Source organism: Megascapheus bottae, chromosome 15 (assembly GCF_031878675.1).
Source record: "Megascapheus bottae isolate mThoBot1 chromosome 15, mThoBot2.hap1, whole genome shotgun sequence".
NCBI classification, from domain to species: Eukaryota; Metazoa; Chordata; class Mammalia; order Rodentia; family Geomyidae; genus Megascapheus; species Megascapheus bottae.
The window spans coordinates 56469279-56484573 of NC_143523.1; the positions used below are offsets into that span (position 1 = coordinate 56469279).

Sequence of the window (15295 nt, forward strand, 5' to 3'; positions counted from 1 at the left end):
TATCTCTCTATCTCTCTATCTATCTATCTATCTATCTATCTATCTATCTATCTATCTATCTATCTATCTGTGCTGGTCCTGGACCTTGGACTCAGGGCCTGGGTACTCTCTGATTTATTTTTCTTTTGTTTTTTGCCTAAGGCTGGTGCTCTATCACTTGAGTCACAGTTCTACTTCTAGCATCTTGGGGTAGTTCATTGGACATCAGAGTTTCATGAACTTTTATTTCCTGTCAGGCTTCAAACCCAGATCCTTAGATTTTAGCCTCCCAAATAGTTAGGATTGCAAAGCGAGCCACCAGCTCCTGGCTCTTACCTGCAGACATATTTATCATGAGCCAGTGTGACTGAGCTCTGAGTGGCTTTATAGCTCTTGCACGCTTAGTGGCTTTCGAGTGACATAGCTTAGCCTCTACAGAGTGATCATAGATAAGACTGGGGGCTTTGCCTGATGGGACACAGGCTAGATGACTCCCTGAGCAAGGTCTATGCAGGAAGAAATATCACTGAGCTGGAGCTGAAGTGGCCTTAGACAAGTCTGTAGACGTCCCATGGTTTGCACAGCTGGCAGGTGCTCTTGTGGAAGGCCGAATAAGCTGGGGCACCCAGGAGCTTGAGCTTCCCTCAGCGAGGATCCCTTAGGCTGCCCTGACCTCTGTTCTTGTTCTCCAAGTTCACCTGCCCAAGGTACTCTAGCCATCTTTCCCTCCTGAGTGACCTGAGAGCTGCTATCTGAGCAAAGCCTGTGGAAGGCCCAGAGAATGGGAGCCACTCTTGGCTTGCAGCAAGACTGACGAGCCTCTCCTTCTCAGGAGCTATCCTGTACATGGTCACAGGATGACCCACCTGATGAGGGTTAGCTTGTGGCTAGAGCCTGCCTTCTGGGTGGATTTTAGTTGTATGTTGGCAAGTTACCTGAGCTTCTACTCACAGGGTTGTTGGGGACATGGAATGAATTCTTGCTCATAATGACTTAAACTAGCATCCGGCTCAGGTCTGAGACCAACCAGTGCTACAGTTGTCTGTTGTCATTATTTAAGAGTCAAGGGCTAAGCTGAGAAGCTGGTGGCTCATGCTTATAATCCAAGCTCCTGAGGAGGCTGGGATCATGATTTGAAACCAACCCAGGAAGAAAAGTTTGAGACTCATGCTTCTGCATAAACACCAAAAAAGCCAAAGTGAATTGTAGTGCAAGTGGTAGAGTGCTAGCCTTGAACAAAAAAGCTAAAGGCAAGTGCCCAGGTCCTAAGTTCAAGCCCCAGGGGACTCTCTCTCTCTCCCCCCCCACCCCCTGTCCTCTCTCTCTCCCCTTCTTCCCTCCCCCCCCCCTCTCTCTCTCTCTCTCTCTCTCTCTCTCTCACACACACACACACACACACACACACACACACACACACACACACACGTGACAGGCTAGATCATACCCCCATAGGTACTGTCATCCACCCCAGGCACTCATGAGTGTAACATGAAATGTCCAGCCTTTGCTTTGCCTTGCAGATATCATGGAACCTGAGGATGAGGGTGAGCCCTCTGCAGGACGCCAGCTTCAGGTCAGGTGTGGCCAGCATCTGGCTTGTGGTCAGTGGCATCACCTGGCTGTGGTGGTCACCAAGGAAATGAAAAGGAACTGTACCATCTCCACCTATCTGGATGGACAGGCTATTGGCTCAGCCAAGGTGAGATGGTCTCCTAAGTGGCATTTGACCGTGACCATGCCTTCCAGCCCTGCCACTGGAGTGGCCTTGATTCAGTTCCGTGCCCTCTCCTGGCAGCAGGTTTGATATCTCCCATAATTCCCTCTGGTTGTTGGTAAGTTTTTTGAATCAGATATAAAAATGGGCAAGCTGAGAAAGGAGGTTGAAGGTCACATGACCAGGAAAGAAGTCAGGACAAGGGACTGGATCAAGAAAATTCCTAAGAAGGCAGTACTAATTTCTGGAGCACACAAAGCACTTTGAAGTGCAGATTCCCCAGGAAGGCCTGGGTAGGACCCAAGGTTAGACTTTTCTAGAAGCTTCTTGGCAATGCCAACACAGGCATAAGAACACCATCACCCCTTTCCCAGTTTAAGACAAAAAAGATAGAGGAGATAACCAGTCAGGGCAAGGAGAGCTTTTTTTGCTCAAAGTTGTTGTTCTGCCACTTGAATCACAGCTCCACTTTCAGTTTTTTGGTAGTTAATTTGAGAAAAGAGCTTCATAGACTTTTCTTCCAAAGGTATCTTTGAACCATGGTCCTCAGATTTCAGCCTCCTGAGTAGCTAGATTAACAGGCACGAGATACCAGCACCCAGCAACATAGCCTCATAAAAAAGTTGAGCACATGGACTGGGAGTTTTGTCTAGTGGTAGAGTGCTTACTTAGAATGCACAAAGACCAGGGTTTGATTCCTCGGTACCACATTCATAGAAAAAAGCCAGAAGTTGTGCTATGGATCAAGTGTTAGAGCTCTAGCCTTGAGAAAGCCTAAGCACAGTGCTCAGGCCCTAAGTTCAAGCCCTAGGACTGGCAAAAAGAAGTTGAGCTTAGCCTGTATCCAACACTAGTGGCATCAGAACTGCTGAGGATTGGATGATCTGGCCAGTTGATAAAATGTTCACATTTTCCTTATTTTAATATGTAACCTCAATTCAGGTTTTTCAGCTTAGGGAGTGTTGACATTTAGGGATGATAAAAATCTCTATGGTGGGAGTCTGTTTTGTCTGTGTCTATTAAGTGTTAATCTAGATACCAGATGTCATAGTATATCTCTCTCACCCTTTCCCTGATTTGACCACCCCAAATTTCTCCAGACACTGTCTAATGTCCCCTCATGAGGCACAACTTCTTAGGTTAAGGAACACTAGTCTGGCCAGGCACTGGTGGCTCATGCCTAAAATCTTAACCATTTAGGAGACTGAGATCAGAGGATCACAGTTCAAAGCCAGCCCTGGCAGGAAAGTCTGTGAGATTCTTATCTCTAATTAACCACCAGAAAACCAGAAGTGGCACTGTGGCTTAAAGTGATAGGGTGCTAGCCCTGAGCAAAAGATCTCAGGGACAGTGCCCAGGCCCTGAGTTCAAGCTCCATGTCAGACAAAAACAAAATCTCCATGAACATGTTACTTGCAAACAGGGACACTTTCTTTTTTTCTAAGCTGTAGAAATATTGTCAGTGCACAAAACTTTATTAATAGTGACATTCTTAGTGAGATGACTGATATAAGGAAAATGTACTTTGTAATTCTTTTGATATATCTTATCAAAATTGTCCCCACAGGGGTTTTTTCTGTTTGTTTTGTTTTTTGTTTTTTTTTTTTTGCCGGTCCTGGGCTTGAGCTCAGGGCCTGAGCACTGTCCTTGGACTTTCTCAAGGCTAGAGCTCTACCACTTGAGCATCAACGCCACTTCTACCTTTGTTCCGGGTCTTCATGCATGCTAGACAAGCACTCTACCACTAGGCCAAACTCCCGGCCCCCCACTGGGATTTTTTTTTTTATCTGTATGTTAAGTTGCTTTGCTATATATTTCTTGGATTTACATATTTCTTGCTGTTTTAAATCTTTAGATACAAGTAAAATTTTATTTTGAAGTAAGAATGAGATTCATTATGCCATATCATTAGACATTTGCTTGATTAATTCTGAGGTTCAACATCACTTACTCCTTCCATCCTTCATATTTTAACAGATGCTATATATTCAGGCCTTACCAGGATCTTTCCTTTCAATGGATCCATCTTCATTTGTGGATGTTTATGGCTATATTTCAACCCCAAGAATTTGGAAACAAAAGTCATCATTAGTCTGGCGTCTTGGCCCTGCTTACCTCTTTGATGAAGCCATATCAGTAGATACTTTAGAAATTATTATCAAACTTGGCCCAAGATACTGTGGTAACTTTCAAGCGGTACATGCTCAAGGTATGGAGTGTTTTGATTTATGATGTTCTTGCTGATAGCTTTTAAATGGACTTCTACATAAAGCTACTTGTACAACCACATTCATTGCTGTACTGTTTGCCATAACCAAGTTATAAAAACAACTCAGATGCCCCTCAAGTGGTATATATATCATGTTTTCTTCAACCATTAGAAAGCCTAATAGTGCATCCTTAGCAAAGAAATGGGTGGATCTGGAAAAATATTGAGTTAAGTAAGTCAGGCCTAAAAAGATAAAAGATGCATGTTCTTTTACACATGTGGAAATTAGAACTAATTTATAAATGTACAAGTAAACACATATGGGTTGTATGCGAATGAAAAAAATGTATGAGTGTAAGTATGGAATGTAAGGAGAGAATTCAAACATAATTCTGTAGAAAATGAACTCACAGTCCAACAAAGTGAATACCAGGAAAATGGCACTTGAGAGATGTGAGGAACAGATGGAGGAAGAGAGGAAGGAGCGGGGAGAGAGGTCATAATAGTTAACGTATATCCTATGATACTGAGAAAATTTAGTGCAGGGGGTGGGTCTGGAGGGATAGGGGAGAATGGTGAAATAGATGACCAAGATGCATTGCACTTACAAAATGATCTGTTGAATGGTAACTCCTACAATGACCTTAAGATACTAAAAGTATTTTTTTGAAAGAATGATCTCAGCACAAGTCAATCATTAGGAAAACCCTTTGTAATTGGATCATTATATATTTACAACCCAACCAAAAATGTCACAGAAAAGGAAACGACAATATCCTTTAGGTTTCAACTCCAAAAGCATCTAATGGAAGAGGGTGGGTGGGTAATACCATCGACAAGGAAAGGGAGAAAGGCATGAGATAAATAAGTTACATTCCTTTTAATGAAGAAGCTTTTTAACTAAAGTATACTGTTGTCTTCAATTATTAAACAGGCAGACAAAACATCCACATTTTCATTATTGATTGTTGGCTGTTCAAGCAGGGAGCATTGCTCTCTGAGCTCGGTTAAGTCAAGGGGGTCAGTTCCCATCTGGGAAGAATGATAAATGCAACTCTGCATAGAGGCTTTGTGCATGGCAAAGGGCGATTGAGTGCTGTTGAGTGTTTTCTGTCTCCAAGCCCGTGTCTTGTTTGAACTTCATTTCCTGTGGCAAATGGCATTGACCAGAGGGATGGGTCTGGGTCAAGTTTCACTGATTCTATTTGCTCATAGTGTGTGTCTACTAAAACTCTGGCTCTTATTCACTTGGAAAATTAGTATGCTAATTCCAAGTGGGATGTTCTACCAGAAAATTCCTATGCCACTCTCAGAAAAACCCCAGGCTTTTCAGCCCCCAGCTTATTTCCTTTTGTAGAACTTGAGTTTCTTTTTGGTTGGCATATTGTATTTTTGTTATTGTTCTGGTTCTATACCTGGGACCTTTGTGCTCAAAACTAGTGCTTTATTACTTGAACCACAGCTCTACTTCTGGGTTTTTGATGGTTAACTGGAGATAAGAGTCTGATGGACTTTTCTGCTTGGGATGGCTTTGAATCATGTAGCTAGGATAACAGGTTTGAGCCACCAGTACCTGGCTCTGATAGATGTTTTATACTCTGGTCATTTCTACCTGTAACCTATTTTATAAAAGGGTCAATTTGAAGGATCTTTCTCTATTTATTTTTTTCAGGTGTAAGAAGTCAGGTAGGGTGAATTCGGACAACACAATAAGCATGCAAAAACATCCGATGTAAAAACAAAAACATCCTTTCAATGATTGTCATGTTGTGTGGCAGTATATGCATTTCATTTTTTATGCTAGAACTAGGACTTGAACTTAGAGCCCGGGCACTTTTCTTTAGTTGCTTTGCTCAAAGCTAACACTCTACTACTTGAGCCACATCTTTACTTCTGCCTTTTTTGTGCTTAATTAGAGATAAGAGTCTGAAGGATTTTTCTGTTCGAGCTGACTTTGAACTGCAGTCCTTAGATCTCAGCCTCCTGAGTAGCTAAGAGTTATAGACATGAGCCATTGGCATCTGGGTACTGTAGATATTTGCTTGAGGATTTATTTCCTTCTCTATGAATGAGTCAAGGACTGATTAAATGTGCATTGCTGTAGGAGAGAATCCAGACAGTGAAGCCATGCCCCTGGTTGCAGAGGAAAAGATTTCCTTTGGTCTTCATGTCTCCAGCTCCTCCACCACCAGTATAGCAAACATCAGAAGCACCTACAACGAGGTGGACAGCCGCCTGATCGCCAAGGAGGTACAGTTTCAAGCCCTACTTGCTGTTCACCATCGGAGCTTTGATCTTGTAGCTTGCTTCAGCTTCTAGCACCTGAGCAAACCCTAATTCACGGATGCCTTTTGTAGATGGATAGATCCATGCCTGCCTAGCCCCTACTTCATTTATTTAAAATGTCCTGTGCTTCTCCACCCATTAGCACCACCCACGACTAAATCTTTTATTTATAATTACTCAGAGAAGAAAGTGGGCATGCTTCCTGTACAATAAGAACAAATGGACTGATCTCAATACACAGAGATTCTCAGTAACATTGAGAAACTACTGCTTTTCCATCTGTATATTCCTGACTCAACAAAGCTACATAATTGAGTTTCTTTTTCCTTCTTTCTTTTCTTTTTTTCTTTTTTGCTCTGGTACCCGGGTTTGCACTCAGAATCTTGTGCTTGCTAGGCTAATACTCTACCTCTTAAGTGATACATTCAGTCTTGCTTCTTGAAGTAGTGTGTGTGTATGTGCATGCACTCACGCATATGCATGCATGCACTTGTGCACATGCCAGTTCTAGGATTGGGATACAGGGCCTCAGTGCTGCCCGTGAGTTCTTTTGCTCAAGGCCAGCACTCTGCCACTTGAGCCATAGCTCTATTTAGGCTTTTGGTGATTAATTGGAGGTAAGAGTCTTGTGGACTTCCTACCGAGACTGGCTTTGAACAAAGGTTCTCAGGTTCTCAGATCTCAGCCAGCCTCCTGAGTAGCTAGGATTCAGGCATGAGCCATTGGCACCAAGCTTTTTTTGTTTGTGTTTTTTGTTTTGTTTTGTTTTGTTTTGGATGATACCTCATGGACTTTTCTACCTGAGCTTGCTTCAAACTGTGATCCTTCAAACTGTAATCATAGTTAATCAGTCTTCTGTAAAGCTATGATTACAAACACAAGCCAGGATTGCTGTGATTTTTTTTTTAATAGTCAACTTGCAAAACAGTAAGTGAATGTGTGTGTAAATGAGGACATTCAATTCTTGCATAAATATCTCTTTAGCTTTTAAGGCTAATAAACTTTGACTGGTTCGTTTATATCCTTTTATTTTAAAAAGTTTTACTGTAAAGGTGAGTCTGTATTCTTTTTACCCTTTCCCCAAAGCAGAGATAAGGAGTCAGGAACGAGATCTTGCTTAGCTTAGGTACAGAATATACTTTGCATCGGAGAAGGCCAGGTCTCCTATCTTTCTGATCCTCTGAAATCAGCCATGCTGGGCTTTGTGAAACCCTGAGCAACCTTGAACTGAGAAGGTGGTAGGTCTTGTTTTGATAATTGTGTTTCACCTGATGGTGAGTTCTTCCTGCCCTCATCAGCTCCTTTCCCCTCTCCTCTCCTCTCTCCTCCTCTCTCCTCCTCCTCCTCTCCTCCTCCTCCTCTTCTTCTTCTCCTCCTCCTCCTCCTTCCTCTCCCTCTCTCTCCCCCCCCCCCCCCCCTCTCTCTCTCTCTCTCTCTCTCTCTCTCTCTCTCTCTCTCTCTCTCTCTCTGCCTCCCTCCCTCTCTCTCTCTCTCCTAGTCCTCTGGCTTGAACTCTGGGCCTGGGTCCTATCCTGAGTTTCTTCTTGCTCAAGGATAGTGCTCTACCACTTGAGCCGCAGGCACCACTTCTGGTTCTTTCTGAGTAATTTATCAGAGATAAGAGTTTCACCAATTTTCCTGCCCTGGCTGGCTTTAAACCAGGCTGTCTGAGATCCTCACATCTGTCTCCTGAATAGCTAGCTAGGACTACAGTCGTGAGCTCTGGTGCTCAGCTAGCTCCTCTCTCTTACTTATTCAGAACTGCATAATTTAAAGCAGGTCTGCTTACTCTTGAGTCAGGCTGGGAACAGGGAAGGGGAGCCCAAATTTTGGCTTCAGCCCCTTATCCTGGCTTGAGTAGTATTCATCCACTTTTCATTGCTGTGGAGTGTCAGCAGTGGGACCAGGCCTTGAACTCCTGTCCTCATGACCCACATCCTTCTTTATCAAGAGTTTCACTTCTTCTAGATGAATATTTCATCTCGTGACACTGTTGTGCCTGTGTTCTTGCTGAGAAACTGCGCTGGGCACCTCTCAGGATCTCTCCGGACCCTTGGCGCTGTGGTTGTGGGCCAGTTAGGTAAGCCAGGCAGCAAAACTTGACTGCTCTTTGGGAAAAATGGCTTTTGTGCTCTAGAATTCTGGCTGCACAGGCTGGATAGAGCATGCTGGGAAGCCAGGGTGGAAGTGGGAAGAGTGACTCAAAGAGTGCTGAGTCCTTATTCAAAGAGTGACATACACCTGTAATCCTAGCAACCCAGGATGCTGAGATCTGAGGATTGTAGCTTGAGGCCAGCCCAGGCAGGAAAATCAGTGAGGTGCTTCTGTCCAATTAATCAGCAAAAAGCCACAAGTGGAGGTGTGGCTCAAGTGGTAGAGCACCAGCCTTTCGCAGAAGAAGTTAAGGAACACTGCTCTGAGTGTAAGCCCCGAAACAACCAACAACCAACCGAACAATAGCAGCAACAACAAAAATCCTATTCAAAGAGTAGCTACTCACGTCTGTTCTTTCTAATGCATCATCTGATAATGGTGACTGAGCGCAGTGACTAATTGGGCTGGTGACCACACACGACCAGAGCCTATCCAGGAAGCCTGGTGAGTAGAGGCAATGGTCGTGGTTATTTGAGTGCAAAACCAGGCAGCAACGGCTGGTTACCATGTCACAGAGAGGGAGCCTAGCAGAGAGCTTGGAGTAGGATCCAGCCCAACAGGATCCAGAGAACCAGGAAAGCTCAGAGGCTAATCAGATCAGCCAGGAAACTGAGGTGCTCCTGGCTTTATCAGCACTGTGGATTCCACACAAAGGTGCCAAACTGAGAGCCTCTGGGAGGTTTGATGATGCAGGCAGCCCTCCCCACCTCCAGTCCCGCCCCAGTGTTGTATGCCACCAGAACCTGCATTACAGTGATACAGCTGTGCTGTGCTGATGAAATGCCCTCTTGATCCTGTGCAGGGGTGAGGGTATTTCACTCCAGCCCTGCTGCCAGCAGCCTGGATTTCATCGGAGGACCTGCCATTCTCCTGGGTCTCATCTCCTTAGCGACAGATGACCATACCATGTACGCAGCTGTGAAAGTCCTACACTCTGTCTTGACCAGCAATGCCATGTGTGACCGCCTGATGCAGCATATCTGTGGATACCAGGTAACCCTGTGCTCTTCCCACTGAGCTTGGGACTCCCTGGAGCACTGTCATCTCCCCTGGCCCAGCCACATTCTCTCTGAGGTGACACCATTGTGGAAAAAAAGAATGGCTCAGAGCCCACTGAGAAGCAGAGAAGAGCTCACTGACAGCTAGCATAAGAGGAGCTATATGTGGCTGAGTGCTGGCGGCTCATGCCTATAATCCTAGCTACACAGGAGGCTGAGATCTGAGGATCATGGTACAGGCAAGAAAGTCCCGAGACTCTTATCTCCAACTAATTAATCACACAAAAAAGCCTGAAGTGGTACTGTGGCTCAAGTAGAGTACCAGCGAAACTCAGGGACAGTGCTCAGGACCTAAGTTCAAGGCTCAGGACTAACACACACACACACACACACACACACACACACACACACACACACACACACACACAGTAACCCTGTGTAGAACAGAGACTACTCACTTATCTGTGGCTTCTGGAAATTTCCTGCATCATTTGTGATCTTTTCACTTTATCTCTTATGCTATGACTTAGAGCCCAGGCCTCAGAGCCAGGCTCTGGGATTTTCATATAACTTGATGCTTTCTCTGTAGCATTGTTTGCCTTCACTGCCTCTGTTTCCATATCTGAAAGGTCTGTCTTCCAGGCTTCTTGTTATAATCAGGCCACAGTGAGGATTAGCCAATTCCATTCAATAGAAGTGTTTAAAATTATGCCTGATCCACAGTAAGTGCTCAGTAAATGACTTTCTCGTGTATAGACTATCCAGGGACTAATCAGGACCAGTTCTGGGTTGTTAGTGCAGTTGGTGAGCACCAGTGAGACACAGACATGTCTCTAGTAACCCCTTGCCTGGCAAGAAGGTGGCCAGGACAAGAGTCCCAGAGAGCAGGACCAGGGGCACACACACAGTGGTAAATTGCATCATTGGAAGTGGCACCATGCCTCAAGTGGTAAAGTGCTAGCCTTGAGCAAAAGAGTTCAGGGACAGTATCTAGGACCCAAGTTCAAGCCCCAGGATGGACAGAAAAAAAGCAAAAAGAAAATTACATCCTTGTCTTGCTTGGTGAAATGAAAGATCATATTACAGTTACGTTAAAAAATAAAAAGGAACTAAGCTGGTACCAGTAGCCCATGCCTGTAATCCTAGCTACTCAGGAGGTAGAGATTGCAATTTGAAACCAGCCTGGTCTGGAAAGTCTATGAGACTTTCATCCCGTTAACTACCAAAACCCTGAAATGCAGGAGGGAATCTCATGGTAGAGTGCTAGAATTGAGCAACAATGTTAAGGTACAGCACCCAGGCCCTGAGTTCACATCCTGGTAAAGGACATTTTGTGGGGGCCACACACACAAAAAGCACCCAGAACTGTCTGAGAAAATACATATCATCTGACCACAACTTTTCCAAAGGCATGTTGGAAGAGGACAAGGAATCTGGAGGACAGGAAGGAATCTCAGGTGGGGAACTGAACCACACAAGGCGAGTCTTGCAGAGGGCGAGGACCCAGCTGCTAGTGGATTGGAGGTCAATGGGAATGTGAGACTTGATGACCTACATCTTCCTCATCTCTGGATTCGGGCTCCCGTGTTCTTTGCTGGCCTCGCAGTGTTTCTACCCTGGAGTGGATGCTTGCCCCTTGTTAGCTTGCTGGTACAGTAGAATTGCTGGCTCCAGCAAGTAGGAGTTTGTAGCATGGATGGATGGTGGGCCCTGTAGGAGGAGCAGCGGCAGGAGCGTGGCTCAGCCACGTGCTTGCTCATCCGTACACTGCTCTGACTTTGGGTCATTCCAGATAATGGCGTTTCTCCTGACGAAGAAGACCTCGCTTCTAAACCACCGCGTCTTCCAGCTCATCCTCTCTGTTGCTGGCACTGCGGAGCTGGGCTTCAGGCCATCTGCCATCACCAACATGGGTGTCTTCCAGCACATTCTCTGCAATTTCCAGGTAATCCGCAGACGGGGCCTTAGGCCTTCAGGAATGAGTGTGTGTGTGTGTGTGTGTGTGTGTGTGTGTGAGAGAGAGAGAGAGAGAGAGAGAGAGAGAGAGAGAGAGAGAGAGAGAGAGAGAGAGAGAGAAACAGAGACAGAGAGAGACAGAGACAGAGAGACAGAGAGAGAGAGATAGAGAGAGAGAGGGAGAGAAAGAGAATACTATGATAAGAAAGTTAGGGGCTTCCTCTAAGCCCAGTGGCTTAGCTCCCTTCATAGTCATGGTGTGGCAGAAAGAAGGAAAAACAAAAATCACAGAAGCTCTGGACTTCAGAGATTTGCATTTATAGTTAAACCATGTTACTTCTAGTTGTGTGGCCTTGAGCAACTTTCTTAACTTCTCTCTGAGACTTTGTGTGTGTGTGTGTGTGTGTGTGTGTGTGTGTGTGTGTGTGTGTGTGTGTATGAACTCAGGCCTGGGTGCTATCCCTGAGCTTTCCTCCCTCCCTCCCTCCCTCACTTTTCCTTCCTTCCTTCCTTCCTTCCTTCCTTCCTTCCTTCCTTCCTTCCTTCCTTCCTTCCTTCCTTCCTTTTTATTCTTCAGAGCTAATGCTCAGCCATTGGAGTCACAGCTCCACTTCGGGCTTTTTTGGAGTTTAATTGGAGTTAAGAGTCCATAGACTTTCCCGCTTGAGCTGGCTTTGAAATGCAATCTTCTAGGACTAGTAGTGACCTAGTGGTAAAGTGCTTGCCTAGCATATGCAAAGCTCTGGGTTCAGTTCCTCGGTACCACATACACAGCGAAAGCTGGAAGTGGTGCTGTGGCTCAAGTGGTAGAACTCTAGCCTTGAGAATGACAGTGCCCAGGCCCTGAGTTCAAGCCTCAGGACTGGCAAAAGGAAAAAAAGAAAAGAAAAAAAGAAATGCAATCCTTAGACCTCATAGGATTACAGGAATGAGCTGCCAGTACCCAGCTCACCTTAGATGCTTTGGGTCTTAATTATTTTCACATAGGGAACTTATTTAGGAATTTTCATTACAAACACATATGTGTGCTGAGGCTAGAGTTCCTGGCTTCTTCTTGCTCTTCACTTGTCAAATTGTTAGATTATTCTTACATTGCTCTATTTTGTGATTATAAATGCTATTATAGACAGCACTTGTATTTCCCGTTCCCTGTGCACTTAAAAGTTGACTTTCTTTGCTTGGTATCAGTGGCTCATGCCTATAATCCTAGCCACTTGGGAGACAGATCCGAGGATTGAAGTGTGAAATCAGCTATGGCAGGAGAGTCCATGAGACTCATCTCTAATTAACCAACAAAAACCTGGAAGTAGAGCCATGGTTCAAGTGGTAGAATGCTAGCCTTGAGCACAAAGAAGCTCAGGGACAGCGCTTGGGCCCTGAGTTCAAGGAAAAGAATGGGGAGATGGAACGGGAGCTGAAAGAAAGTGGAAGAGAGGAGAGGGAGAAGGAGCTAGAATGAGAAGTAAAGAGAAAAAAGGGGGGCGGGAGAGATCAGCCTGTGGCTTACAAGGGCTGGAAATCTGTCAGTCTGTTTCTGGCTTAAGTGCAATGCACTTCTTTTACATTGTTTCATTTTGCTTTCATTCCTTAAAACAATTGAATTGATCTTTCTTCCATGCCTACTTTGTGGCACCGAGCTACTTAGGCCTTGGGGTGGAAAGGGCTGGTCTACAGGCTTTCTGAAAACCTCAGCTCCAGTGGGACTCTTTCACATTTCCTCTTCCAAAAGAGGATGGCCACGTGCTTGTTCCCAGTGTGGCTGGTAATTGACCCTGTGGGTCTCTGTCTGCTGTCCATGTTGAGACATGGAGACGAGAGAATGTGTTTCATAATATGAAGGTTCAGGCTTAGAGACTAGTCTCTGCCAACTGAATCTCTCTGAACCTCTGTCTCCTTCCCTACTGAATGAAAATGCAGTAACTCTTCTTTATCTAGGCTTCCCCTTTAGTTGACCTCTGACAAGTGGAGCCTAAAAATATGAATAGAAAATTCAAGAAATAAAAGTAAAACGCATAATATTAAAACACCTTTTATTATAGTATTTTAATATGATTAGCCCATGTGATTATTAGTTATGATTGTTCATTTCCTATTATGCCTGTAGATTAACTTCATAGATAGATCCTGTATTAGTGATATGTCAGGCATCTATGAAGTTTTTTGAAATGTATCTCCCAGTAAATAAAAGACAGCTTCTAGCCAGCTACTGGTGGCTCATGCCTATAATCCTAGCTAGTAAGGAGGCTAAGATCTGAGGATTGCCGTTCCAAGCAAGCCCAGGCAGACAAATCTGTGAGACTCTTATCTCCAATTAACCACCTAGAAGCTAGAAGTGGAGCTATGGCTCAAAAGGTAGAGTACCAGTCTTGAGCATGAAAGCTCAGAGACAGTGCCCAGACCCTGAGTTCAAGCCCCAGGACTGGTACTAAATATATGAGGACAGCTACTTTGATTGCCTTGAGCAAGAGGTATTACTGGCATGTGTGAGCTATTTATACTGCCCTGAGTGTGTTCCTGAGGTGTCATTATTTTGAGATGAAAAATAGTGGCATTCTTTAAAGGGACAAGGAAGCACCACATCTACTCTGCCTGGTAGATTAGCAGCTGTCACTCACCTGAGCGACAGGTGTCACTCTTAGACCATGCACGTCCTATCTGTGTGTCATTTACAGTTCCCATGTGCAGGAGCAGGCAGCATGGGATAAGATGAAACTCAAGACAATGTTGCACATAGAAGTTGGGGGCAGTGTTCTATGGAACATAAAGCCTAGCTGCTTCTGCCACTCCTGACATTGGCTGGGGGAAACCGTACCTGCCACGCAATCATGTGTCTTGACCTGTGTTTCCTACTCTCAACTAATACCTACTCCATTATTAGCCTTGCAAATTCCAATGTTGATGAGTTGTATCTGGTGTGTGATTCCCTGGGGCTGTGGGACCAGGGCTCAGAAAACACATGAGATGGCTCTGCAGGTGTCTTCTGGCCCAGGGGTTGTGCTTTCTACCTGCTGAGTAGTATCAGGAGAGCAGGTCTCACTCCAGAGCTTGGTGATTGCAGGCTAGAGATAACACTGTGCTGTACCCTGCACTGCTGCTTCAAGCCAAGCTCTACGTCCTCTATGCTTTGGTGTGTGCATGTGTGTGAGTGCAAACGTGTACATGTGCATGTGTCCCCGTCCATTCTGGAGCTTGAATTAAGGCCCTGGGCTCTGTCCCTGAGTTTTTGTACTCAAGGTTGACACTTTACCACTTGAGCCACCTCTCCACTTCTGACTTTTTGGTGGTTAATTGGAGATAGGAAACTCTTGGACTTTCTGGCCTGGGCTGGTTTTGAACTGAGATCCTCAGATTTCAGCTGCCTGAGTAGCTTGGAGCCCAGCTAGCACACCTGTGTTGTGTTCTGTCTTCCAGCTCTGGATGGACACTGCGGACAACCTGGAGCTTGCCCTCTTCTCTCATTTTGCAGAAATCCTTCAGTCACCAAGGTAGGCTGGGTTTCAGCAGCCTGGGATTGAGACCTATTGTTTACATGCAAAGAAAAGGGGCCCAGAGGACAGGGCAACGTGTGCCTCCACTTCCGGAGCACTTAGGCAGGACAAGTGGACAGGGATCTGTCCTCTGAAGCACCAGGGACTCAAGCTGACTTCAAGTTCCACGTGGGTGACCAGCAAGGACATCCTACTCTAGTCACATTTGTGCCCATCCTGGGTGTTGAGCTCAGGACTTGGGTGCTGTCCTTGAATTTTTTCCCCCTCAGGGCTAGTACTCTACCACTTCTGGTTTTTTGGTGGTTAATTGGAGATGAGGATCTCATGGACTTTATTCCCCTGGATGGCTTCAAATTGCCACCCTCAGATCACAGCCTCTTGAATAGCTAGAATTATGATGTGAGCGACAAGTGCCAGGCTTCCATTCTGTCTCTCAACTTGGCCTTTTCTCAGTGACTTTTTGGACCCATTCAGGGCTCTTTTGGTTGTAAGTGGGTAAAATGCAAATCCA

At 45.2% G+C, this 15295-nt stretch overlaps 1 protein-coding gene across 1 annotated transcript in view; it reads left to right on the forward strand.

Annotated features, from left to right (window-relative positions):
- The window catches only part of Wdfy4 (WDFY family member 4), a 248056-nt gene that overhangs the window by 73611 nt on the left and 159150 nt on the right, over nucleotides 1-15295 (forward strand). Inside the window, exons 19-25 of the mRNA XM_090345544.1 lie at nucleotides 1500-1678; nucleotides 3671-3902; nucleotides 6007-6152; nucleotides 8157-8268; nucleotides 9145-9335; nucleotides 11133-11285; nucleotides 14708-14781. Of these exons, the coding sequence (XP_090201670.1) occupies nucleotides 1500-1678; nucleotides 3671-3902; nucleotides 6007-6152; nucleotides 8157-8268; nucleotides 9145-9335; nucleotides 11133-11285; nucleotides 14708-14781 (1087 nt within the window). The remainder of the gene's footprint in view (nucleotides 1-1499; nucleotides 1679-3670; nucleotides 3903-6006; nucleotides 6153-8156; nucleotides 8269-9144; nucleotides 9336-11132; nucleotides 11286-14707; nucleotides 14782-15295) is intronic.